This window comes from Rhamphochromis sp. 'chilingali', assembly GCF_963969265.1.
Source record: "Rhamphochromis sp. 'chilingali' genome assembly, chromosome: 10".
NCBI classification, from domain to species: domain Eukaryota; kingdom Metazoa; phylum Chordata; class Actinopteri; order Cichliformes; family Cichlidae; genus Rhamphochromis; species Rhamphochromis sp. 'chilingali'.
In genome coordinates, this window is record NC_137937.1 from 28,581,403 (window position 1) to 28,604,185 (window position 22,783).

Here is a 22,783-nt window from a genome sequence, read left to right on the forward strand (position 1 = left end):
TATCTAACAAATTAAACCATAGGTGAACTGCTTGCCCTAACAAAATCTATGTTCCCTAACAATACTGCTAGCTTCTGGTAATTGCTATTGCTTAAATATACCAAAAGTATAAATACTAACAAAAGTAACCCTTTTTGTGCTGCTACGCCAACCCACGACAGCGGTGGTGTTGGACATGTTTTTGGTTGGTATGTCTATCCTGATGTCATCCTGTCCTTCATATTTATACCTCAGGAACGCTTTGAGGGAATTCCTTTAAGATTGGCACAAACCTTACACTTGGACTAAACATAAGACTGACAACTCAGGAATTCATATACTAATTATCAAAAAATATCAAATCAATGTCTGTCAGGATAAAATGATTAAGCTGTAAATATTTCTACATAAAAGATCAAAGATTGTTTTGCAGCTTTATAATATTCAACTTTTGACACTTTACTTGGCTTTATTCAACACCACAGACAGAAAAGGAGATTGTGACCATACTTATTATTTGATGGGCTACTGAGCTGTTTACATAATATTTGGTCCCACGCTCTTAAATGCCTACAAAATGTGTAGTACATATAAACTCATCAGCCCGTTCATTAGGTTCACCATGCTAGTACCAGGTTAGTCCCCCTTTTACCTTCAAAACTGCCTTTAATTATTTGTGGCAAAGATACAAGAAGGTGCTTAAAACATTACTCAGAGATTTTGACCCATTAAAAGATTAGTTGGCTGCACATCTATGATACAAGCCATCACCACCACCAGTCTGACTGAAGGATCTGAAGCTTTCATTTTGTTTGTGCCATATTCTGATCACATCATCCAAATATCACAACAGAAACTGAGACTCCTTAGATCAGGAAACATTTTTCTAGTCTTCTGGTATCCAACTTTAGTTAGCCTGTGCCAATTATAGCCTCAGTGTCCTCTTTGTGACTGACAGAAATGGCACCTTGTGCGGTCTTCTACTGTTTTAGCTCACCTACTTCAAGGTTTAATGTGCTGGTTTAATGTCTCCAGCATACGTTGGTTGGTGAAGAGTGGTTATTTGAATTACTGTTGCCTTCCTGTCAGCTCAAAATAGTCCGGCCATTCCCCTTTGACCACAGGCATGAATAAAACATTTTCACCCAGAGCAATGCTGCTCACTGGATATATTCTCCCCCCCCCCAACCATTCTCGATAAACCCTAGAGGTGGCTGTGTGGGGAAAATCCCAGTAGATCAGAAGTTTCTGAAACAAGATCAGTCTGTCTGGCGCTAACAACCTTTTCATGTTTGAATCACTTAAATCACCTTTCTGATGCTCAGTCAACAGGCCATCTTGACAGTGTCTACATGCTTAAGTTAACTGAATTCCTGGCATGTGATTGGCTGACTAGATATTTATGTTATCAGGAAGTTGAACAAGTATACCTAATGAAGTGGCGATTGAGGTTACCCTGATGTAAACTGCAGCTTGATTTGGTGGTAGAGGAATACAGAGGCGTTAATTCGAGCTCCTTTTGCTGAAGATGCTGACACATCGTAATTATTGTAAACTTGTCAGCTGGTGTTTATTTCTTCAGTGCACTTAAGCTTTAAGAAAGGATTCCAAGATTACTAATGACACTCCACTGGAGTGTAACCAGGTGCTCTGGAAAAAGCCCGCCCTCATTCTGACAAACAACATTTAAAAAAAAAGTACTGAAAATAGATCTCACCAAAAATGCCCAACTGATATAGATCTTTTGCATTTTATTACCACTAATGTTTATTGTTGAGGAAATTGTAACTTTTGTAAGCAGCACCGTGTTATCTTGTCATTCTCCCACTATTAAAAACTGGTTCTTACATTCCAGCTTTTAACCATGTCTTTATTTGTCTCTTTGTTTGTAGCAATACATCTACCAGGAGGTGTGGAATCTGTTCCAGCAGATCAGTGTGAAAGCAAGTTCAGTGGTCTACTCAGCCACCAAAGACTACAGAGATCATGGCTACAGGTCAGCATCTGCTCTCACATTTTTCAACGAGTGACCAGCGGCTGCAACAGTGTTTAAAAATTCTTCTTCTTTGTTCTTACAGTTCTAGACTTCTATGTTATACTTCTGCCTGATTAGTTATTACAGGCTTGTTTATCTTGGTTACATTTATGGCTATATGTACTGCAGCTGTGTTTAACTTTTTCCTCCATCTGTGCTGTTGTTTCCCCATCAAGGCACTGCTCTCTGGCAGTGATAAATGCACTTGCCAACATTGCAGCCAACCTGCAGGGGGAGCAGCTTGTGGACGAACTGTTGGTGAACCTTTTAGAACTGTTTGTTCAACTGGGCCTTGAAGGAAAGAGAGCCAGCGAGAGGGCCTCTGACAAGGGGCCCGCACTAAAGGTACGTGGTTCCTGACATAAACATCCAAACACCACAGGAAATTGGTAACAGCCACATTGATGGCATGCTAATAGCTCTCTCTATCACCCTAGGCATCAAGTAGTGCTGGAAATCTTGGAGTCCTCATTCCAGTCATTGCTGTGGTGAGTAGCCGTTATAGGGGGTTTCCCTTTAACGGCTCTTTTTGTAAGTGTTAAAATACCCGTACGTAGGTTAGCTGAGGTAGCTACATCAATGTTTGAGTTCTTGCAAGGGAATACAAAGTGTTAGTCAGTTAGGTTTTAACTGTATGAACAAATATTTACCAAGTCAGTTGCAGTACAGACATCGGTGTTATAGTTCAATGCTGAATGCTACTGCTTTAAGCCCCCCCAAACATTATGCGCCTACTGTAATATTATAATACAATCTATTCAGTTTGTATTTTTTTAGTGTGTATATATAGACCTCCACTTGTGTGCTAGTTAGTACTTTCCATTAATAGTAATAGTTTTAGGTCTTAACATATTAAATATTTAAATAGTAAAGTTGAAATTTTCTTTTTTAGAGCACCCCCCCTTTTGTTAAAAAAAAAGTAATTTTACAAGATTAAGCTTTATTCACAGAATTGACTGTTTCACTTCAGCCTTAGAGTAAGAACATTTTCATAATTCTGTTTTCTGAGCACGCTTCTACATTAGTGTCATTGCAGAAGATAAAACGTTAACAGACTGATAAGAATTTATTGAGTTATTCAGAGACACTCTGTGCTTTGAATTATATAAGGGAGAACTTTAAATGTTCAGCTAGAGGCTATACTCGCATGAAAAATTCTTTACTTGATGTCAACTTCTAGAATCAACCAAATCTAGTCGGTCATTCTAAGCAGGCTTGTCATGAATAGTTTAGCTGTGCAACACAACTTTTTGTTTAGCTCTGGGAGGGATTGGCCACCCGGCCCATGAACACAAGGCAGTTCGTGCGGTGCTCGTAGATCAGGAAGAGGAAGGGGTGATCGATGACGAAGCGAATCTGAGAGGAGAGCGGCATGAAGCCCACCTGAGTCAGAGCAGCAGCTTCTGTTCCCTCTTCGTTCACAGTGATGATTCCTTGGTGCTTCAGCTACAGAGAGAAATCAGAATCTGTACATTACTTTGAAAGGAAGTATTGCGTGCTGTTAATAAGATGTCCAAGTGACTGAATGGATCACAGATCAAGATTATTTGTCAGCGATTTAGTGTTGCTCACCCAGTTCATGGAAACTCTTTCAGAGGTCATGCCAGAGAAATCGGCAGTCTCCTCAAACATGCCAGTGAGGCCCATCTTCTTCATGTTTTCAATCAAGTCATAGTTTTGCTCCAGTTTAAACCGAGGTAGCACAATCTCACGTGTCCTGAAGGGGACATAGAAGTTTGTCATAGTTGAATCGTTTTAAATCGCAACAATATCTGAACTTTTTTTTCCCACTTTTCCACATAAACCAGTAGCTTTAAAAGATCCTCTACTGAAAAACATTATTGAATGTCTCAGCTGCTGACCTGTTTGTCATGTTTTTGAGCCACTTATTGACAACCGTGGGAGAGATTTCCTGCTCCAAAGACCTCATGCCAGTGAGCTTCCTTGGCAAGGCGATGAGCATGCTGATGTTTCCTGTGTATGGGAGCTGAAAAAAGGAAATTTGATCTTTTTGTGGTGCTGTTTACGCGTCCCTGTTTGGGAGAACATTTTTGTTAAAGATTGGCCACCCACCTGTAGGATATCACAGTCTAAATCGTGATCGGCAGCAGCTAGATAGTTCCCCTTGTTTGTCATCATTGGCACACGTACATTTGTTTTTTCATTAACTCTGAAGTTGCGATAGTGAGTCATTTCTTTAGGGAATTTTTGCTCCCAAGTTCCTGTTTAGTCAAACAAATCAAGTCAAATAGCCATGTTGAAATCATAGGGGTCTTTTGAAAGCATGTCATATTTTTTTTTCTCACCTTTGAAGTACAGGTAGTTGAGTAGCATCAGCACCATATTTGGGTCCACACTCTTCAGTGGTTCCCGAATCAGCCCTTTGGTCAGCTTTTGTATGCGTTGGTTTGCCTTAGCCAGAAATGCAGGGTCTCTGAAGTCCACTGACTGAGGCTCTGCAAAATAGTAATTCTTTGTCTCTGCACGGAAAGTATCTTTCACAGAGATGCTGTTCTTGACGTAGACGTCATTTACAGAGCGCAATGTGTAGCCAAAGTTCCTCCTGAAGAGCCTGTGTGTCAGCTTCCTGAATAGCTTGTGCACCGTTGTGTTGTCATAGTGATGACTGGCGTTGACAAACTCAGCGAATCCCAGAACTTTGTAGATCTGATCATGGGTTTCAGATCTCGCTCCTAAAGACATCATCCCCATGGCAATGGAGATCCCAGCGGGTGCTAGCAGGATGTTGTCAGTTTGGTTGACGTTGTTTCGAAGACTTCGATAGAGGTTAAAGCCAAAGCGGCCATTCACCATGTTGAGGCGCTGAAGGCGAGAACGACCGTGGAACAGTCGCAGAAGTCTGGCACGCCGAATCTTTGGGTCAGAGGGTTCGGCAAAGATGTCAATGTCGGGGGCTGGTGTGGCGATCTCATCGACCTCATCCCCTTCACTGAAAGACATGCTTAGAGTCATCATCTAAACATTTAAAAGTAGAATAATAAGTAACTGTTTATTGTGGTTTGTTCATGTGTCCCATAGGTGATGTGTATACACAGTTACATCATCAACACTACCAAGAAAAATATCACAAGTGTACAAGTGTTTATGTTGTAAACTAACTTCAGTTAATATACACTTTAAGTATTTTTACAAAAACATATTTAAACAATCCACCCTAGTAAAAAAAAAAAAATCACTAATACTTACATGTAGTCATCACTGCCTGCTGCTAGGATCTTATCGAAATCAATATAATCTTCATCCTCAAAGCCATCAAATAGGTCATTAGTGACAGTGTTTTCCTTGTGGTACTCCAAGGGTAGGGACTCTATGTCCACTGTGCCATCTGCTTCGAAGCCTCTGGGGTCGGGTTTGGGGTCACTGAAGTGAGAGCTGAGATCTTTGATTCCAGCCCGAGATGGACTAGCCAGCAGACAGACTGCTGAGATGAGAGTGATGACCCACATCCTAATGGCTGAGGCAGAGGAAATGCATATTTAGCACGACCACTTTAAATAGATTTGATTCAATTAGATGCTGAAAAATCTGTAGATGTGAAATAATTTGCTTGCTGTTGAAAAATTTAACCTAGTTTTTTAATGATAACAGCAGTTTGTCTATAATAACGGTAATGTCTTACCTTTACCGAGTCGTGGTGTAAAGTCTTCTGTTGCTTCTGTTTGTAGGACTAAGAGCAAAGAATTGAATACACCACTGAACTTTGATGTGGGCTTCTCTTGAACAAATAAACCAGATCAAACAGACCAAAACGTCCTGTGACTGACTCAAACCTTTAACTCTTCACCATTCTGCTCACTTGTTAAGAATATATTTTACTAACAGTTAAATCTCCTGTAGTTCAGTAACACATTGTTTGCAGCTGTTAATTTATTTGTAAGCCTTACACTTTTTTAGTATGCATAATATCCAGTGTGTAATAACCTTTTGTACTCAAAGGAAGTACCAGTATTTTGGGGGATTTTTTTTATATTCACTTTTTGCATAAAATTATTGATTTAAGCGATAATTGCTCTAAATCAATCATTGTTATCTGTCTTGTCTGGCTTTTTTGACTCATAGTTGACCAGGAGGCTTCCACCAATCAAAGAGGCCAAGCCCCGCCTCCAGAAGCTGTTTAGGGACTTCTGGTTGTACTCAGTGGTCATGGGTTTTGCTGTGGAAGGATCAGGTAAGCAAAGAATTAAGTAATTTTCATATGCTAAGCTCATATGTTAAGCTCCTCCCATGATGAGGCTCCTTGCCTTGTTCAGCACTGATGTTTTGGAATCTCAAGGCATCTGTAGCTTTCATTTATAAAACATAGATCATGTAGTTGTTGGTTTAGACTTAAACAAGCACAATTACAAGAAATATAATAATCATGAAGATTTTATACCAAAAATATAAAGATAGATCAATTGTCACAAACTTAATTTAATTTTAAGATTCACCATAAACATAAGATTCATAGGTCTGTGTCAGTGTCTAACCAGAAGTACTAGGAGGTGCTTCTGCAGTAGCCAGGGGTATGTGGAGTGAAGAACTGAGTAGAATTTAACAAGATCTAGAAGGGAAAGGTAATAGATGCATAGTCAGTAGTACATTGTAGTCAGAAGTTATTAAAAGAAATACATTAACAGTTATAAATTAGAATGAAATTGCTGGCTTACAGTAAAATTATTAAACATGATTGTGTATAATTTCCTTAGAGATTAATAAAGTATTCTGATTCTGAAAACAAAGTTGTTGCACAAACTTTGAGGATAAATCAGTGAAACTGATCAGTAATAGATGTTAAATTAAGTAAAATTCTAAAAATAAAAGAAACGTTCCAAATTCTGTTCAAAATGGATTCAGCTTATTTTTTTTTTTGTCCCGGTACATCTGCCACAGCTGTGTTGATATGTGGAATGAAAAAGGCTCACAGCAGCAAACCAACATGTTTCTGTATTTCTTGAAATATATTTTGTCTTTTTAGGGCTTTGGCCAGAGGAGTGGTATGAAGGTGTGTGTGAGATTGCTACCAAGTCTCCTCTTCTCACCTTCCCCAGTGGAGAACCTCTGCGGTCTGAGCTACAGTACAACTCGGCTCTGAAAAACGACACAGTCACCCCGGTACAGTGTTCAAAATAGTTTTGATTATTTTTTTTTAATTAAAGGAATACCAGAATGAATCTTTAGGTGTTCAAATCTTTTTTTTCCTCCAGGCGGAGTTGAGTGAACTGCGGGCAACCATCAGCAATCTCCTTGACCCACCTCCTGAAGGGTCTGCCCTCATTAACAAGCTAGACTTTGCCATGTCCACATACCTGCTCTCCGTCTACCGATTAGAATACATGAGGTCAGCTCTATTGGCATGAGCTTAATTTCCTTATCTTTTCTCACTTTGATTGCTTAAGCGAGGTCAAAATGTGCAAAAATATAATTTCCTCCTGTTATCTCTCTCAGGATGCTGCGATCCAATGATCCTGATAGGTTCCAGGTCATGTTTCGATACTTTGAAGACAAAGCCATCCAGAAAGACAAATCTGGTGAGAGCTTTGTGCCCGAATCAATTTAATCATCCTGTTGTCTTTTTAATATATGGAACCCATTTTCTCAGTTTTCCTTTTTTGCAGGCATGATGCAGTGCATCATTTGTGTTGGCGACAAGGTATTTGATGTTTTCCTTCAGATGATGGCTGAGAAGGTAGGGGGTATTTAAATAGTAAAATATGTGGAGCTTGCAACATTTAATTAAGTTCAGATTTTAAAAAATCATTTTGTTTCTAATGTTTTCAGGCAAAGACCAAAGAACACGAAGAAGAATTAGAGCGTCATGCCCAATTCTTGTTGGTGAACTTTAATCATACCCACAAGAGGATCCGCAGAGTAGCAGACAAATACCTCTCTGGTTTGGCTGAGACGTGAGTAGAAATCATTTAGTTACCTTGTCTGCTTTTTTCTCGCTTATCATTTTTTCTAAGTATTTTTACATCCTTCTTTCTGAACCAGATTCCCTCATCTACTCTGGAGCGGTCGTGTGTTAAAGACCATGTTGGACATTCTGCAGACACTCTCTCTGTCACTAAGTGCTGTGAGTATGAGGAGAGGGTTGATGTGATAGACAGAGTGCCAGGTTCTCTGTTTGAGTGCCTGGTTCTCGGTCCCTGTACCGATAACATAATGCAGAGTCAGCAAGTCGGTGTGCTGTGGTCGAATAAAAGAGGTTTTAAGTTAGATCTCATGGAAGTGTTTAAATAGATGCAAATATAGACTTCATGTGAACAAAATGTATTCTCCTTTACTTTAGGACATTCATAAGGACCAGCCATACTATGACATTCCCGACACCCCATACAGGATCACTGTTCCTGACACATACGAAGCCAGAGAGGTGAGTTTGGGCTGTTATTACACTTCTGACCACTAGAGGACAGCACAGTATGGGCTTCAACAATAGTAGGGAGAGAGTTCTTTTTTATCATATCAAGTGTAAACTGTATTTTAATGGTGGACTGAGGTTTGGGCTCTTAAAAAAATGTAGAAGTTAAATAAACAAGTGGCATTTGGTTTGTGCTAGAATTTATTTTACTCAGTGAATGTCCGCCACTCTTTTTGCCATCAGAAGAAAGATGCCCAATGAATTTACTTTACCAAATGAACCATCCCGGCCTTGCCGTATCGGTCTATTTGATTCACCTTTTGTTTATTTTTGTTTATTTTATTTTATTTTCACTTGCTACACACGGGACAGACAGACTGGGGGAAAGAAAAGGGAGAAAGAAAGAGAGGTAGGGAAAGAAAAACAGCGGGGAAGAGGAACGGTGATGAAGGGCAAAAAAACAAAAACCAACAAAACAAACAGACAAAAAATACACATATCAATCACCTGGATCACCTGTTGAGAAAGAAAAAAGAGAAAACAAGCAAAGAAAAAGAGAGCAATATAATAAACAACATCATTGCAATGATCTATGTGAATATAACAGTAAATACTAAATATTGAATATTATTGCCACTCTTGTTCTTAATAAAGTAGCACTATGCCTTTATTTCCCAACTCCTTTTAGAGCATAGTAAAAGACTTTGCTGCTCGCTGTGGTGAGATCCTGAAAGAAGCAATGAAATGGGCTCCTTCGGTCACAAAGTCCCACCTACAGGTTAGTTTCTTTTAAGTTTTTATTTAATAGATGGCCACTATTAATTTATTTTAAGCAAGCAATTAACTTTTACCTCTGCATTTTGAAAAGGAGTGTTTACTTTGAGTAAACAAGGCATAAGTGACTGTAAATGATTCTTGTCATATCTGCTATTTCGATTTTTCTTGCAGGAGTATCTGAACAAGCATCAGATCTGGGTGTCAGGACTGTCACAGCACACTGGCCTTGCAATGGCCACAGAGAGCATACTTCACTTTGCAGGCTACAACAGACAGAGTACTACACTAGGCGTGAGTCACAGATACACTTACAGCCACGGCTTCACACAAATCCTTCTGATCACCGCAGTTATCATACTGTAAATATTGGATTTAACCCCCAACTAAATGTCAAGATAAATGTAGACAAAATGAACCAAACTGATGGTGAGATAGAATCTACTGCATTTTAGCAATTCTGCAGAAAGATAACATTCACTAAACCAATACGGTATTTTTTTAACATATAGTTTAGATGCAAATTAGTGCAAAGACACAGTTCTACCAAAGATATGTGTAGTCAGAATTCTTAGAGCACAGTAGATGACAGGAGAAAGAGCATTTTAGTAACACACTGTACTTGGAGCAAACTGCAAACTAAGAATGTTTAATTCTAAATGGCCTCCCAGGTTTGTTGATTGAATGCTCATTAACAGCTGTCCAACATAAAGTGCTTTTTAACATGCCATGTGCAATTTAGCAGCTTTGCCAAAGACGTCGGCTTTTTGTTTGTATTCAGAAAAAGGTCCTTGTTGATTTTTTTTGTTGTGCACATATAGCTTGTGTGTTTTATTTAGTTGCTTTTTAAACAATTTGTAGATGTCTATGTTCATGTGTGCATGCTTACTAGTCTGTGTGACATTATTTTGCTTGCTAGGCATTTCTTATATTTTCTTTGGGCCTGCATTCTGCTATATCTGTCTTTTCATTTGCTTCATTTGTTGTATTTTGTCTTTATTAAACTGCACCGAACTACCTACCTGGTTGCTTGGCCTGTGTACGGATTTGCTGGTTACCTGGTTACTTACCTGCAATGGACTGGTGGGTTGGTTGGCTGGCTGGCTGGTTGCCCATTTGGCTTACTGGTTATGCCGGTACTGTCCTCCACCATGTGCCCAACCATAGGCTGCTTTCCCTCAGGTTGGTCTGATCACTAAATACAGAGAAAAAGGCCTCAGGCATGACACCCTCAGTATATCCAAGTGTGACATTAAAGCTGTCGCTCATGCTTCCATAGTTTCCATGCAGTTATTTGGCAGTTACATTGTGTTTTTTTTCCCCCCTTCAGACCACCCAGCTGACAGAGAGACCAGCATGTGTGAAAAAAGACTACTCCAACTTCATGGCGTCACTCAATCTGCGAAACCGGTACACAGGAGAGGTAAACTATACTGGGAATATTTAAAAGCACAGCTACTCCTATTCTCTTCTGCTCTCTGATGCTATCTCCTGTCTTTTTTATGTACTGTCTAGGTGGCTGGTATGATCCAGTTCTCAGAGGCGACTCACAGCCAGTCGGATCTCAACAAGTTGATGATCCATCAGATGACCAGTGCTCTAGATAAAAAAGACCCCGAGGCCTTCACCCAGGCCATGTTCAAGATGGCTGCCCTCCTTATAACTACCAAAAGTAAGCAGCTCTGCTTCTCTTAAATCACGCCTGTTATTCATTTAATTATTATATAAAGTTCACTTTTCATTAGTAATTTTCTTGTTTTTATGTCTGGCTTTCAGACTGCGATCCACTGCTCTTGCACCATCTTTGTTGGTCTCCTCTGAAGATGTTTACAGAACATGGCATGGAAACTGCCATTGCCTGCTGGGAATGGCTACTGGCTGCGCACAATGGGGTGGAAGTGCCAGTATGTGTCACTTCTCTTAAAATCGTTTAAATAATTACATGAATGCATGTTTAGTTTAAGTTGATTATCTTTAATGTTTCTTCTTAGTTCATGCGTGAAATGGCAGGAGCTTGGCAGATGACAGTAGAGCTGAAAATGGGTTTATTCTTGGAGGCTAAGGTCGAGGCTGGCCCTCTGGCTGTCTCAGAGGAGAGTCAACCTACACCCTGTGCTCCTGATGTCGTGCCTCACTTCCTCTGGATAGAGGTCAGTTATACAGAATAATATTGTGTTGTTTGCTGTTTAATGTTCATTTTTAAAAGTAATGTGGCCATCTAGCTGCTTTTGAACTGTTTCTTTGCTGAATGTTTTTCATCACTTGTCCTGACTTTTAATGGATAGATATCTAATTAAAGACGGTGCTGAGTGAGTCCAGCATATTGTAGGTCAATACTGATCAGTTTTTAAATCTATTTTAATATGCTACATCTGGAAGAGTCGATCAGCCCAAGAATTTTGGATCTCATCACCTACAAAGCTTATTTGTTTCTACAAACTGGTAAAGGTTGGAGACATAAACATTTTCTTTTTCTTTCTTTCTTCAAGTTTCTGGTGCAGAGGTTCGAGATAGCCAAGTACTCCAGTGCTGACCAAGTGGAGATTTTCACCGCCATTTTACAGCGATCTCTGTCTTTGAATGTAGGAGGATCCAAAAGCAGCATAAACAAACATATTGCTGCCATTGGACCAAGATTCAGGTGTTTACTTTGAAATACTGTGGCAATCATAGTATTTGTTTACAAATACAACTGTTATACAATTGCGAGTATAAATAGACAATTGTAATCTACAATCTGTATAGTTTTCATATTTTTAACTACATGTATAACCTATTCATAGCCTGTACATAGCTTGTACACTCACTACGGCTATAGCCTGTACATACTTATAGTTATAGTATACTCAGAACACACCTTCATACCGTGTACGTTGTAACATACCTATAATAGATCTATATTCTGTATTAAATCTATATTATTGCTAAAACACTTTCTGGATGGATGCAAACTGCATTTCGTTGGCTTGTACTTGTAACATGTGCAATAACAATGAAGTTGAATTCTATTCTATTCTATTCTAATCTATCAGCAGCATCGCCATATGCATAATCCTAAACTGTTGCTTTATTTCAGGCTGTTGACTCTTGGTCTTAATCTTCTGCATGCTGATGTGGTGACAAATGCTACCATCAGGAACGTACTGCGAGAAAAAATCTATTCCACAGCTTTTGATTACTTCAGGTAATTAAACTAGTTTTATTTGCGATAAAGAAAACTCTGTTTAGTGTCTTTAAAGCTGTTTAATGACTTATTTTTATGTTTGTTTCTGTGTAGCGTTGCTCCCAGATTTCCCACTCAAACAGATAAAAGGCTGAGAGAAGACATCAGTATAATGATCAAGTTTTATGCCAGCCTGCAGTCTGACAAGAAATATCTGACTGCCAACCAGCTGGTTCCTCCAGGTATAACTTCAGTAATTATTAATGAATTACTATTTTGTACAGCCATTGTCATCACTCTGTGATGTTATACTGATGCTTTGAACAGAAAAAAACAGTCACAGGATTTCAGTCATCAGTATTATTTTCTTAAAGTTTATGTTTTGATGTTTAGATCTGGGCCTGATGGTATTTATTGTTACACAGATCCCCAAGACATGTCTGTGAACAGCCTGTCTGTAGTGGCAGTGACAGACAGCCGAAGCAGTCTCGACGTAGCAGTGGGTCAGAGGCAGCAGGTCGCTCAGGGATGGATCAACACATACCCTCTGTCCTCAGGGATGTCCACCATATCCAAGAAATCAGGTAAAACACGCAGTGTGTTAAAATTATATATGCAGTGACTTCTTTTTCACCACTCTTTCTTTATACATTTCAGGACTGTCTAAAAAAAGCAATAGAGGCACCCAGCTGCACAAGTATTACATGAAACGCAGGACTCTTCTTCTGGCTTTACTGGTATTTCAACAAGTATTATTATTCACAAATATGTGGCAATAAAGTGAAGCGCATGCTTTAGTATATTTTTCTTTTTATGAATAGATAGTTGCAAGTTGACCTATTATGCTTTTTCTGTTACAGTGCTGCATGATTATATTAAACATGAATAAAATGTAAAAATCCTGAAGTCAGAGTATATACAAGTATTCTCTATGAGCCATAAGCTCAGGTTTTAGACTTTTTTTTCTACTCTTGGTTCTGCATGATGTCACTGACAGCGGGTAGCCTTAATATGGTCAGTTCAGGCACAGCAGTTCCACTTGTCTGCTCTTCAAACTCTCTGACTGGGCAGCCAGTAAGAAGTAGTTGACTTGCAGGGAGAGTGGCTTGAACATTGAGGAACTTGTTTCAGGGAGACAATAAACTTGAATGACATAAATAAGGGTTAAATTGAACTGGAAATCATTCAAGTGGAGTTCAATAATAACAAATGTAAATAAGCATAATAGGTCATCTTTTTAATTTGGGCTTCTACTTTAGCTACTTTATGTTTCACAATCTTCATAATGCAAATTACATGAAATCCAACTGATCTAAACTTGTATGTTTCTTTCCAGGCCAGTGAGGTTGAGCGGCTGACAATATGGTACAATCCCTTATCCACTCAAGAGCTTGCCATTACTACAGAACAGTCAGTGGAGACAAGTATTGCTAACTGGAGATCCAGATACATCAGTCTGACGGAGAAACAGTGGAAGGACAACGTCAATCTAGCGTGGAGCATAGCACCCTACCTTGCCCTCCAGCTGCCTGCCAGGTACACAGAACATCAAAGTGCTTTGCATCCTGTTTCATAAATGTAATACATTCTGTCTAATTTGAAAATTTGAAAAACTTGAATGCTTGTGTTCAACAGAAAACAGTTAAAGTAAAAAGCATAAATTAAAAAAAAAATCTTGTTTTAAATTCTGAAATAATAAAATAATGTTTGGTGTATCCACCATCCTTCCTCTGCACATGTCCAAACCATCTCAGCATCGCCTTTCTGACTTTGTCTCTAAAATGCTTAAACTGAGCCGTCCCTCTGAGAGACTCATTTTTAGTCTTGTCCATCTTGGTCTCCCACTGAAAATGTTAACATCACATGTTCACCTTGGCTTTCTGTATTTTTGTCAGTGCCATCGTTTCCAAACCGTACATGATGGCAGTTTTCACTAACAGTTTTTTGTTTTTTTTTTGTAAATTCTTCCCTTTCATTCTTGCACTTCTTGCTGTCGCAAGTCACCTCTGACACTCATCTTCACCATTGCTAAATTAAAAATCTAGTTATTGGTAATTAAATATCAAAATATGAATAAAACATCAAGGGAAAAAAACTCATTGGCCATGAAACTGCTTTAAAATAACATGAGACAGCAACAGATGGCTGACTTTGGCTTGTTTAGCAACTTAAATAATTTTGTTGTTGAAATAAGGTAAGTGTCATGTGTCATTTATGGAAAGACATAAGCCATTTATTGATTTTTATTTATTTATTTTGTTTCAGGTTCAAAAACACAGAGGCTATTGTCTCTGAGGTGACTCGTTTAGTGCGAATGGATCCAGCTGCTGTGTGTGACGTTCCTGAGGCAGTCAAGGTGAGATCTACCACCTGTCTTCACAAACCACCAGGTGGATTGTGACAATTGTCTGTTTGGTTTAATTCATGATGCTTTTATTTTAGTGTCGCGCAAACATCATGTGTGCAAGAACAAACTTAGAGTGAATGGTTTAAAGTACTGTAACTCAGCTGGTTTTCAGTAAAGGCTTAAACCTCCAGAACAAAGTACCACTGACACAGTAACTGTCATCATGAAACTAACACATTTTATGAACAAACTAAAAAGTTTTTGTTTGTCACTTAGTGTTTTTTTTTAAGTGGCTATAGTGTCACATGAGAAATTGTGTTATTGAGTAATCGTTTTCCCTCCAGCCCTCTTCAGTCCTTTGTGTTTAGTTTTGCGTGATTGAACTCTTAATGAGTCTTGTACCTGTTTAAAGAAGGAGCAGTGGAGGAAAAACACAGCTTTCCCCAATGACCACTGTGATTTTGCAGATAATGCTCTTTGACAGATCATACTTGTTTATTCCAGTTAATTTAGTAACTAATAAACACAGTTTCCTCTGGTGGCTAGTTAGCACACAATCAGGGCTGATTCTGTGATACATTATATGGGACCTATCATAGTAATCCACCTTTGGGTGGATTCAATTTTAATACTTTTTGATGTTTTTCTGCAGTTTCTGGTGACATGGCACACAATTGATGCTGATTCTCCAGAGCTGAGTCATATCCTGTGCTGGGCTCCAGCAGATCCACCAACTGGACTATCCTACTTCTCGTCCATGTACCCTCCTCATCCCCTCACAGCCCAGTATGGGGTCAAAGTGCTCCGCTCCTTTCCTCCCGTGTGTAGAGATATACAATTATTTTCATTTTTTTCACATGGGTGTAAAGATGAACCCAGCTGTTACAGTTAATTCAAGAAAAGTTAAGATTTGACTACCAGAAATGGATAAAGTGTTGAAATGAGCAGCGACAGGAAATTCATAACTGTTAACTAGATGGTTAAAAAGTGAGTGGATAGTTAGCCATAAATCTCATGGGACTGGTTTAACAGTTGAAAATAACATCTGATACTGTCGGCAAACAATTAAACTTGAAAACAGTTAATACGGTCGGATAAACAGTTAAAATAAGTTATTAAAGTGTGGGATAACAGTGTAGGTTAACCATAGAAATTATAGGAGAGAGACAGGGCCTTCAAATAACAATTCCACATCTGCAAACATGGTGGTAGAAGTTGAACTTCCAGTGGAAAACAGTACATTTAAATGGAGGATGAACAAATGTATAGCTAGTTGATCATGTAAGTTAATTGTATGGATCAATGATTCCCAAACCGTGGGGTGAGGTCTCCTGGTGGGACAAATTAATAAGAGAAATTCAGGAAGAAATTACAAGTATGTAGATTTATAAACATTTATTCATTTATTTATATAAAAAGTGAATAAAAATTGTTTTTTGGGTAATAGGAGGTTGTTTGTGATATTACTCTCACCTAAATTTACTGCTCTTTCATTGAGGTTCGTGAAATGTGTGACCCACCTCCCTGTGGCAGGTGGGTCACACATTAGCCATAACACTTTGCAGATAACTCGGTTGCATTAGCAATTTATAGCCAACCGCCTGTGTTCCTTTTTAAGGAAACACATCACTTTCTGTTGTATTTTGATTAGAGTGAAGATTAAGATTGGGTGGGCCCCATGGGGTTTTCTGGATTTAAGTGGGCCACGGCTCGACTTTGGTAATGGCTGCTATAGATCGACAAATGATGTTATCAGTTTGAAAAAACCTCAAGAATAACAGTTTAAATACAGTAGCTACAGTTACAATTGAGTAGTGGTGGGCTAATGGTTGTCCAGATGCAGTTTACAGAAAATTTATAGTTTTATTTTATTTCTAATGTTGATATTAAAGAAGATTTATATGCATGATAGACGGTTTTTAGGTTATCTGATGAAAAAGGGTTGGGAAAGTACCTTCATTTCCCCTTACAAATTTCCTTTCCTTTAAACATGATTAGAAATGACGTTTGAGTGAAGTTTACTGTAATAAGCTAAATTGTTGGTGTAGTGTTAATTACTTTTTGTTTTTATTCTCTTTTTAGGATGCCATTTTGTTTTACATTCCTCAAATTGTACAAGCTCTTCGTTATGACAAGGTAATTATCATATTTTCTGAGTCAGCAAATACATTCAGAGCCCTCGTAACATGAATAAATGATCGAATTTCCCTGTTTGCATCCTGGTGCAGATGGGTTATGTGAGAGAGTACATCCTGTGGGCTGCTCAGAAGTCTCAGCTGCTGGCTCACCAGTTCATCTGGAACATGAAGACGAACATATACCTGGATGAGGAAGGAAACCAAAAAGATCGTGAGATGCTCACCTTCATTATTTCTTCACTATGCCACACTCACACTAAAAAAAGCAGTGGGTCTAGAACATGTGCAATGACCAATAATCTTGTTGCCTTTTGAAATGGACCAGACCACATCTGTGACCACTCACAGTCTGATGTTTTCTCCAAAGCATCTTGGTGCCTCAAGATGGCGATAAAACATTAATAAAGACGGTCTTCTGTCAGTTTGGGTCAACTTGGAAATCACATGCAATCTCTTTATGAGAATACAGTGGTTACCCATGTTACATCTTCAGAAACCACAAATCTTTTGCTATCGTATTAACTACAGAACCTCGCAGATTGCTGCAGGATTATGATTTAACTGCAAAATGACATAAATGCATAGCCTTTCTTTTATATAGGATTATAACCAGAATACAACCAGTTGGCATGGAAGTTATTTGCAAACCTTCACCGGTTTGTCTGGAGGTTGGGCAACCTTCACCAGGCAATCTGCCATTGAAAGTATTGCATGTTCAACCTCTGGGTGACCATTTGGTTGCTGCAACTACCAGATGTGAAATGTTCAGTGTAAATATTGCAATATGTTGTTACAGTTGCAAAAACTCAAGATCTTCTGTCCTGCAGCTGACATAGGAGAACTGTTGGAACAGATGGTGGAGGAGATCATCAATTCACTGTCTGGCCCGGCCAAAGACTTCTACCAGAGGGAGTTTGACTTCTTCAATGAAATAACCAATGTGTCAGCCATTATAAAGTATGAAAACACTATTTATTTCACTGTGCTTTTATGAATTTTAAGTTGTTTACGTTTTAGGGAGTTTCCAAAGTGAACTTTTGCTACAGTGTTGCTTCCTTAAGTTATTTTTTCTTCTTTTGTCCTTAACTATGTTCCTCAATCTCAAAACTCATGAACACCTGAGACAAAAGATGAAAAATATCAAGTTAATGTTCTGACTTTTTTCAGAGATTTCAAAGTAACTGCTGGAGTTGAGCCTTTCTGTTTAAAAAGATCCAAGCCCTCTTGGTAATCTGCAAAGTGTTCATGAAGTGATAACACTTATTCCCATGAGCCAAGAAGCTTTGTGCCTTCCCCTGGCTCCAGTGTTCTGCTCTTTAAATCCCTTTGTTGTTCATTTATTTGTCTATTTGTTGCTTCGCTGTCACTCCCATCATACTTAATTTTGGAAAACAGGCTATGCTGTGTTTCCCCAGCCCCCGACCGCCTGTCCACTAGTGTGTACACTCTGCAGCTGATGAGCTGTTTTCTGACAACCTTGATACAGAGAGTGTTTTGTCAGGCCACTAGAGGTTGGGAAATTCCCCTCTGCCCTTATTACAGCACTAATTGCAACAAGCCAGGGGAGAAGGGTCTGTCCCCTGACTTCAAAACTCTATCCTGGCAGCTCCCCTCTGTGGTTAACAGCAGAGCCTGGCTGTCACATATGATCTGGAGTCATTCATGGAGATACCCATGCATGCTTTTCTAAGTAACAGAGGTAATAGACCTACAAGTGTTGTAACTCTGTGAGTTTAAGTTGTTTTGTTTGTCCTTGTCAGACCCTTTCCCAAAGGAGAGGAGAGGAAGAGGGCCTGTCTGGAAGCCATGTCACAGATCAAAGTCCAGCCTGGCTGTTATCTGCCCAGTAACCCAGAGGCCATAGTTTTGGATATAGATTACAAATCTGGTACTCCTATGCAGAGGTGGGCATACTAACCAACTTTTACATTTTTTTTTAGAATTAAAATAAAACAGTGAAATGTTAAAGTGTAAAAATATGCTCTTCTACTCTTTGTGTTTTTGTTTAGTGCTGCCAAGGCTCCCTACCTGGCCAAATTCAAAGTTAAGAGGTGTGGAGTCATTGAGCTGGAAAAAGAAGGTACTGGTTATGTTAAAGGGCTCTTTCAAACATGTGCTGCTCTGCTGTGCACAACAATGTGTGTTTCAGTTAACTTGTTACAAATTAACTGAAGTTCCTCCAATCATAAAGTGTTTACTGGTTACAAGATTAGTCCTGCATCACTTAAAGTCTCTCTTCAGTGTGTAATGCAGGGTTTTAATTTTCCTTTAGTTAGATCTATTGGACTGGGATTGGCTTTCAGATAATTTGTGTTATTGATGCAAATCTTAGACTCAAACTCTAAACAGGCATTATTCTGTATGATGAAGCTCGAGCGCAGTAAGGACCAAAACACAATTTCTGAGTGAACAGGGGATAGGGAGTAGTTTTAATGCTTCTGAAACTGGTCATGTGGTTCTCGTCACACTTATCTGACAGACACATCAGAATTCATATTAACAACTGTATGTCGTCGTCATCAGCACCACCCGTATGTGGAATCACCCAGGGCTTAATCCTTGGTTCATATCTCTTTTCTTTATACATAATTGTAATATTTGTTAAATCTAATAGATTCAGATACATTTGTGCTTTGTTTTAAATGACTGCTGAAAACTAATTTCTAAGAATTAGCTCTTCCTTAATCTTTCGCCCATTATTCTTTTGCCTCTTGTGTGTGTGTGTGAATCTGTTTGAAGGATGAGTGTACGATCATGTGTCTGACTGTGTGTTTGTTTGTTAGATATGTACGCTTATCTTTAAGGTGCATTAAAACTGCTGTACAAATATTTATTAAAGTTGCGCTGAGATTAAAAGTGTGCCATAACGTTTCTCCCTCAGGTCTACTGTGTCGCTCCGATTCGGTGGATGAGGGGAAGAGTGAAGAGGAGGCAAAGAGGATCTGTTGGCAGGCAGCCATCTTCAAAGTTGGAGATGATTGCAGACAGGTCTCACTTTCATACTCCTGATAATTAACCTCTCCCTAATTATCATTGCTATCTCTATTTTAGCCCGATTTAATTTTCTCTACTATTTGCTGATTTGTGTTCACAGGACATGCTGGCCCTTCAGATCATCAGCCTCTTTAAGAACATCTTCCAGATGGTGGGCCTTGACCTCTATGTGTTTCCGTACAGGGTGGTGGCCACTGCTCCAGGAGTAAGTTCACACCAACTCCTTCCTTACATGAACTACTGAATGTGCAAATCTATACTTCCTCTTATTCCTCCTCTTTCCGATGTTGTGCCACAGTGTGGAGTGATTGAGTGCATCCCTGACTGCAAGTCTCGTGACCAACTGGGCCGACAGACAGACTTTGGCATGTACGACTATTTCAGGAACCAGTACGGAGATGAATCCACTCTAGCCTTCCAGAAGGTAAATACTGAATCTTAGTTTTTTTTCTAGTAATCTGTCAGTTAAAAGACCATTTTCCTATTGACAGATTTTTTTCATATTCCCTCCAACTCTTGTCCTTTCAGGCACGGTACAACTTCATTCGCAGTATGGCAGCTTACAGCTTGCTGCTCTTCCTGCTGCAAATAAAAGACAGACACAATGGCAACATCATGCTGGACAGCCAGGGCCACCTCATTCACATTGGTGTGTATTCAGTGTGTTTCTCTGTGTGGTTCTCTTATTGAAACTGTCATTTCGGTTGCTTTTTTTGATTTTCAAGTAAAATTGCCAGTTTTTTCCCATGAACTGTGTCTCACTAATCTATGATGAAAGTCCAGCTGTTTAGTAGTTTATCATTCTTAAAAGAATTTTAAGGCTCTACAAACATTTATACATCAATAAAAAGCAATTACTGTGTGGCATAGAGAAAAATGCTTTAGAAAAATGTAAAAGATGGCTTTCATCCAAAGTTCTGACTGCAGTTTGTGAAAACTCTTCTGAATATTCATAGTTGTATAAATTTTACATAAAATTATCTTTTCCCAACCAAACTCCTATTTTTTTTTTAAAAACTATTAATTTATTGAAATTACATCTGTGTGCTTATTTGTTTCCAGACTTTGGGTTCATGTTTGAAAGTTCTCCCGGTGGAAACCTCGGCTGGGAGCCAGATATCAAGATAACCGATGAAATGGTGATGATCATGGGTGGAAAAATGGAGGCGACACCCTTCAAGTGGTTCATGGAGATGTGCGTTAGGGGATACCTGGCGGTCAGGTGAGTGCTGTAGAAAATAATAACTGATCTTTGAATAGTAACATGTAACATTAAGACGAGTTTCTGTGGTGAATCAGGCCCTACATGGATGCAGTCGTCTCCTTGGTCACGCTCATGCTGGACACGGGTCTTCCCTGCTTCAGAGGACAGACCATCAAATTGCTCAAGTGAGTGAGAATGTTTTTGCATTTCGTGCTGATATGAATAAGCTGATTAGAACCTTCAATGCTAGTTGCTGTTGTTGTTAAAAATCTTGTTTCCTCATCTAGGCAGCGATTCAACCCAGGGTTGAGTGAAAAAGATGCAGCATCTTTCATCATCAAAGTCATCCAGAATTGCTTCCTCAGCAACAGGTTGGTAGATTTTATTTCTATGTTTAAGAAAAAAATATGTATATATAGAGTTCTGATTGCATCCTTCTTTTTTTCCCTTTGTGTTAAACAGGAGTAGGACCTACGACATGCTCCAGTATTACCAAAACCAGATCCCATATTAAACATTTGTGCCTAAGCATGTGCATATATTGGCTGGTACATAGTGTGTGCGTGCGTGAGTTTGCGTGTGTGCCTTTGATGATGTTCACCAATGAAGATTGTGGCTCACTGTTTTTGCTGATTGTTGGCTGCTGTCCCTTGTGTTTGTTTCAGCGTCTTGTTTAATTATAAAAATGTCTTTGCTTTACATTTACATTGCATTTTCTCTTATTTATTATGTCATGTGAAAATCAATTATATTATTAATTATTATTCTATTGCACTGGCATCTTGACTTCTGTGTACTTAGAAAAAAAAATGCTTGTTAATCTGCACGTTAAGTAAAATACTTTATTAGCATTTGTGCCAAATTTAAATAATTTATAATGTCCGTGAATGTGCTTTCTGTTGATTTTAAGGTGGGGTTTGAAATGTAATTGGATACTTAAAGTAGCTAAAGTAGACCAGTTTCAGTTCTGACCATTGTGGCCTATTCTGTCATCTCGTACTTGACTGTACTACTGTGCTTCTCTTTTTAATGGACCAGTCAGAGTACTTTGATCTGTGGCATGGTACTTGTATTTACAGTGAGACTTGACTGTATAGACGTGAGTTACACTGTATGTATTTTTCATATTTCCACTTTCAACAGAAGAAATGATGCTCACATGTTCTGGGAAACACTGGGGCTGAGATTTGTATATTTAGCATTGCCAAATGGGGAGGGGTAATAAATGGTTATAAGTCAGTCTTTTCTATTGTTTGTCTGTGAAGGTAAGGCACAGCTTCATTGTTGGGCAGTTGCATGAAGTTAAATGTTAACTACCATGTAGCCTGTGTCCAATGTGGCTTTTGTTCAAAGATATTTTAGCAATCCACAGTGCCGTGCCCCATTTCTGTACGGTCAGCGTAAGCCTTCATGTATTGTTACTGGTTGTAAAGATTTTGCCTCTTTATATATTTATAGCCATGACCCATTTTCTGTCTCCTTTTCTATCTTCATGCCTTTTGAATGAGAATGCATAAGATATGAAATCAAATAAAGAATTATCACAGTATTTCTTGATGCCTTGTGAAACAAACTGACCAGAACAGAAGGCGTTACACTTGGTGGTACTGTAAAGTTGAAACAAAATATTAAGCAGTATATGATTATATTGGTGCAAAATGCCAATATTTATATTTAAATTGATTTATCATGCAATTTGACTGCTCAGATTTGCTACAGTATGACTTCTTTAGGTAGAACTTATCAAGCAAGAGAGGATCAAGTGAACAGAAGTTAATTAACTTG

General features: G+C 38.8%; 2 protein-coding genes across 5 annotated transcripts in view; one reads left to right on the plus strand and one right to left on the minus strand.

Annotated features, from left to right (window-relative positions):
- pi4kab (phosphatidylinositol 4-kinase, catalytic, alpha b) overlaps positions 1-22,541 on the plus strand; it is a 29,669-nt gene extending 7,128 nt beyond the window's left edge. For 2 of the 3 annotated variants that reach the window (XM_080894845.1, XM_080894847.1), the window contains 39 exons: positions 1,872-1,975; positions 2,191-2,359; positions 2,452-2,502; positions 6,095-6,203; positions 6,993-7,129; positions 7,222-7,355; positions 7,463-7,545; positions 7,633-7,703; positions 7,796-7,920; positions 8,009-8,090; positions 8,307-8,390; positions 9,067-9,156; positions 9,327-9,446; positions 10,320-10,334; positions 10,483-10,575; positions 10,668-10,824; positions 10,929-11,056; positions 11,144-11,302; positions 11,642-11,793; positions 12,229-12,336; positions 12,430-12,557; positions 12,741-12,899; positions 12,973-13,052; positions 13,652-13,851; positions 14,581-14,671; positions 15,315-15,482; positions 16,745-16,798; positions 16,891-17,011; positions 17,628-17,757; positions 18,561-18,704; positions 18,810-18,880; positions 19,682-19,788; positions 19,895-19,999; positions 20,093-20,218; positions 20,323-20,443; positions 20,857-21,016; positions 21,094-21,183; positions 21,286-21,369; positions 21,461-22,541. In XM_080894845.1, the coding sequence (XP_080750971.1) occupies positions 1,872-1,975; positions 2,191-2,359; positions 2,452-2,502; positions 6,095-6,203; positions 6,993-7,129; positions 7,222-7,355; positions 7,463-7,545; positions 7,633-7,703; positions 7,796-7,920; positions 8,009-8,090; positions 8,307-8,390; positions 9,067-9,156; positions 9,327-9,446; positions 10,320-10,334; positions 10,483-10,575; positions 10,668-10,824; positions 10,929-11,056; positions 11,144-11,302; positions 11,642-11,793; positions 12,229-12,336; positions 12,430-12,557; positions 12,741-12,899; positions 12,973-13,052; positions 13,652-13,851; positions 14,581-14,671; positions 15,315-15,482; positions 16,745-16,798; positions 16,891-17,011; positions 17,628-17,757; positions 18,561-18,704; positions 18,810-18,880; positions 19,682-19,788; positions 19,895-19,999; positions 20,093-20,218; positions 20,323-20,443; positions 20,857-21,016; positions 21,094-21,183; positions 21,286-21,369; positions 21,461-21,512 (4,362 nt within the window). In that variant the 3' untranslated portion in view covers positions 21,513-22,541. The remainder of the gene's footprint in view (positions 1-1,871; positions 1,976-2,190; positions 2,360-2,451; positions 2,503-6,094; positions 6,204-6,992; positions 7,130-7,221; positions 7,356-7,462; positions 7,546-7,632; positions 7,704-7,795; positions 7,921-8,008; positions 8,091-8,306; positions 8,391-9,066; positions 9,157-9,326; positions 9,447-10,319; positions 10,335-10,482; positions 10,576-10,667; positions 10,825-10,928; positions 11,057-11,143; positions 11,303-11,641; positions 11,794-12,228; positions 12,337-12,429; positions 12,558-12,740; positions 12,900-12,972; positions 13,053-13,651; positions 13,852-14,580; positions 14,672-15,314; positions 15,483-16,744; positions 16,799-16,890; positions 17,012-17,627; positions 17,758-18,560; positions 18,705-18,809; positions 18,881-19,681; positions 19,789-19,894; positions 20,000-20,092; positions 20,219-20,322; positions 20,444-20,856; positions 21,017-21,093; positions 21,184-21,285; positions 21,370-21,460) is intronic. The other variant, XM_080894846.1, reaches the window with a different exon arrangement.
- serpind1 (serpin peptidase inhibitor, clade D (heparin cofactor), member 1) lies at positions 2,866-6,030 on the minus strand. Of its 2 annotated transcripts, XM_080893905.1 has the most exons (7): positions 5,655-6,030; positions 5,222-5,489; positions 4,321-4,964; positions 4,088-4,236; positions 3,877-4,001; positions 3,587-3,731; positions 2,866-3,460 (listed from the first exon to the last, which is right to left on the minus strand). In XM_080893905.1, the coding sequence occupies exons 2-7, from the start codon at positions 5,479-5,481 to the stop codon at positions 3,269-3,271; spliced, it is 1,515 nt and encodes a 504-aa protein (XP_080750031.1). In that variant the 5' UTR covers positions 5,482-5,489; positions 5,655-6,030; the 3' UTR covers positions 2,866-3,268. The 2 variants fall into 2 exon arrangements, with proteins under 2 accessions (XP_080750031.1, XP_080750030.1); XM_080893904.1 differs by having other exon boundaries at positions 5,222-6,030.
- Positions 22,542-22,783: the final 242 nt, after the last annotated feature.

Excerpts from the sequence above, each read along its gene's own strand:
- serpind1 (XM_080893905.1), bottom strand. The coding sequence starts at position 5,481 with ATGTGGGTCATCACTCTCATCTCAGCAGTCTGTCTGCTGGCTAGTCCA. Across the intron at positions 4,002-4,087 it reads TAGACTGTGATATCCTACAG|CTCCCATACACAGGAAACAT; the intron begins GTGGGTGGCCAA and ends TCCTTTTTTCAG. Across the intron at positions 3,461-3,586 it reads AAAGAGTTTCCATGAACTGG|CTGAAGCACCAAGGAATCAT; the intron begins GTGAGCAACACT and ends TTCTCTCTGTAG.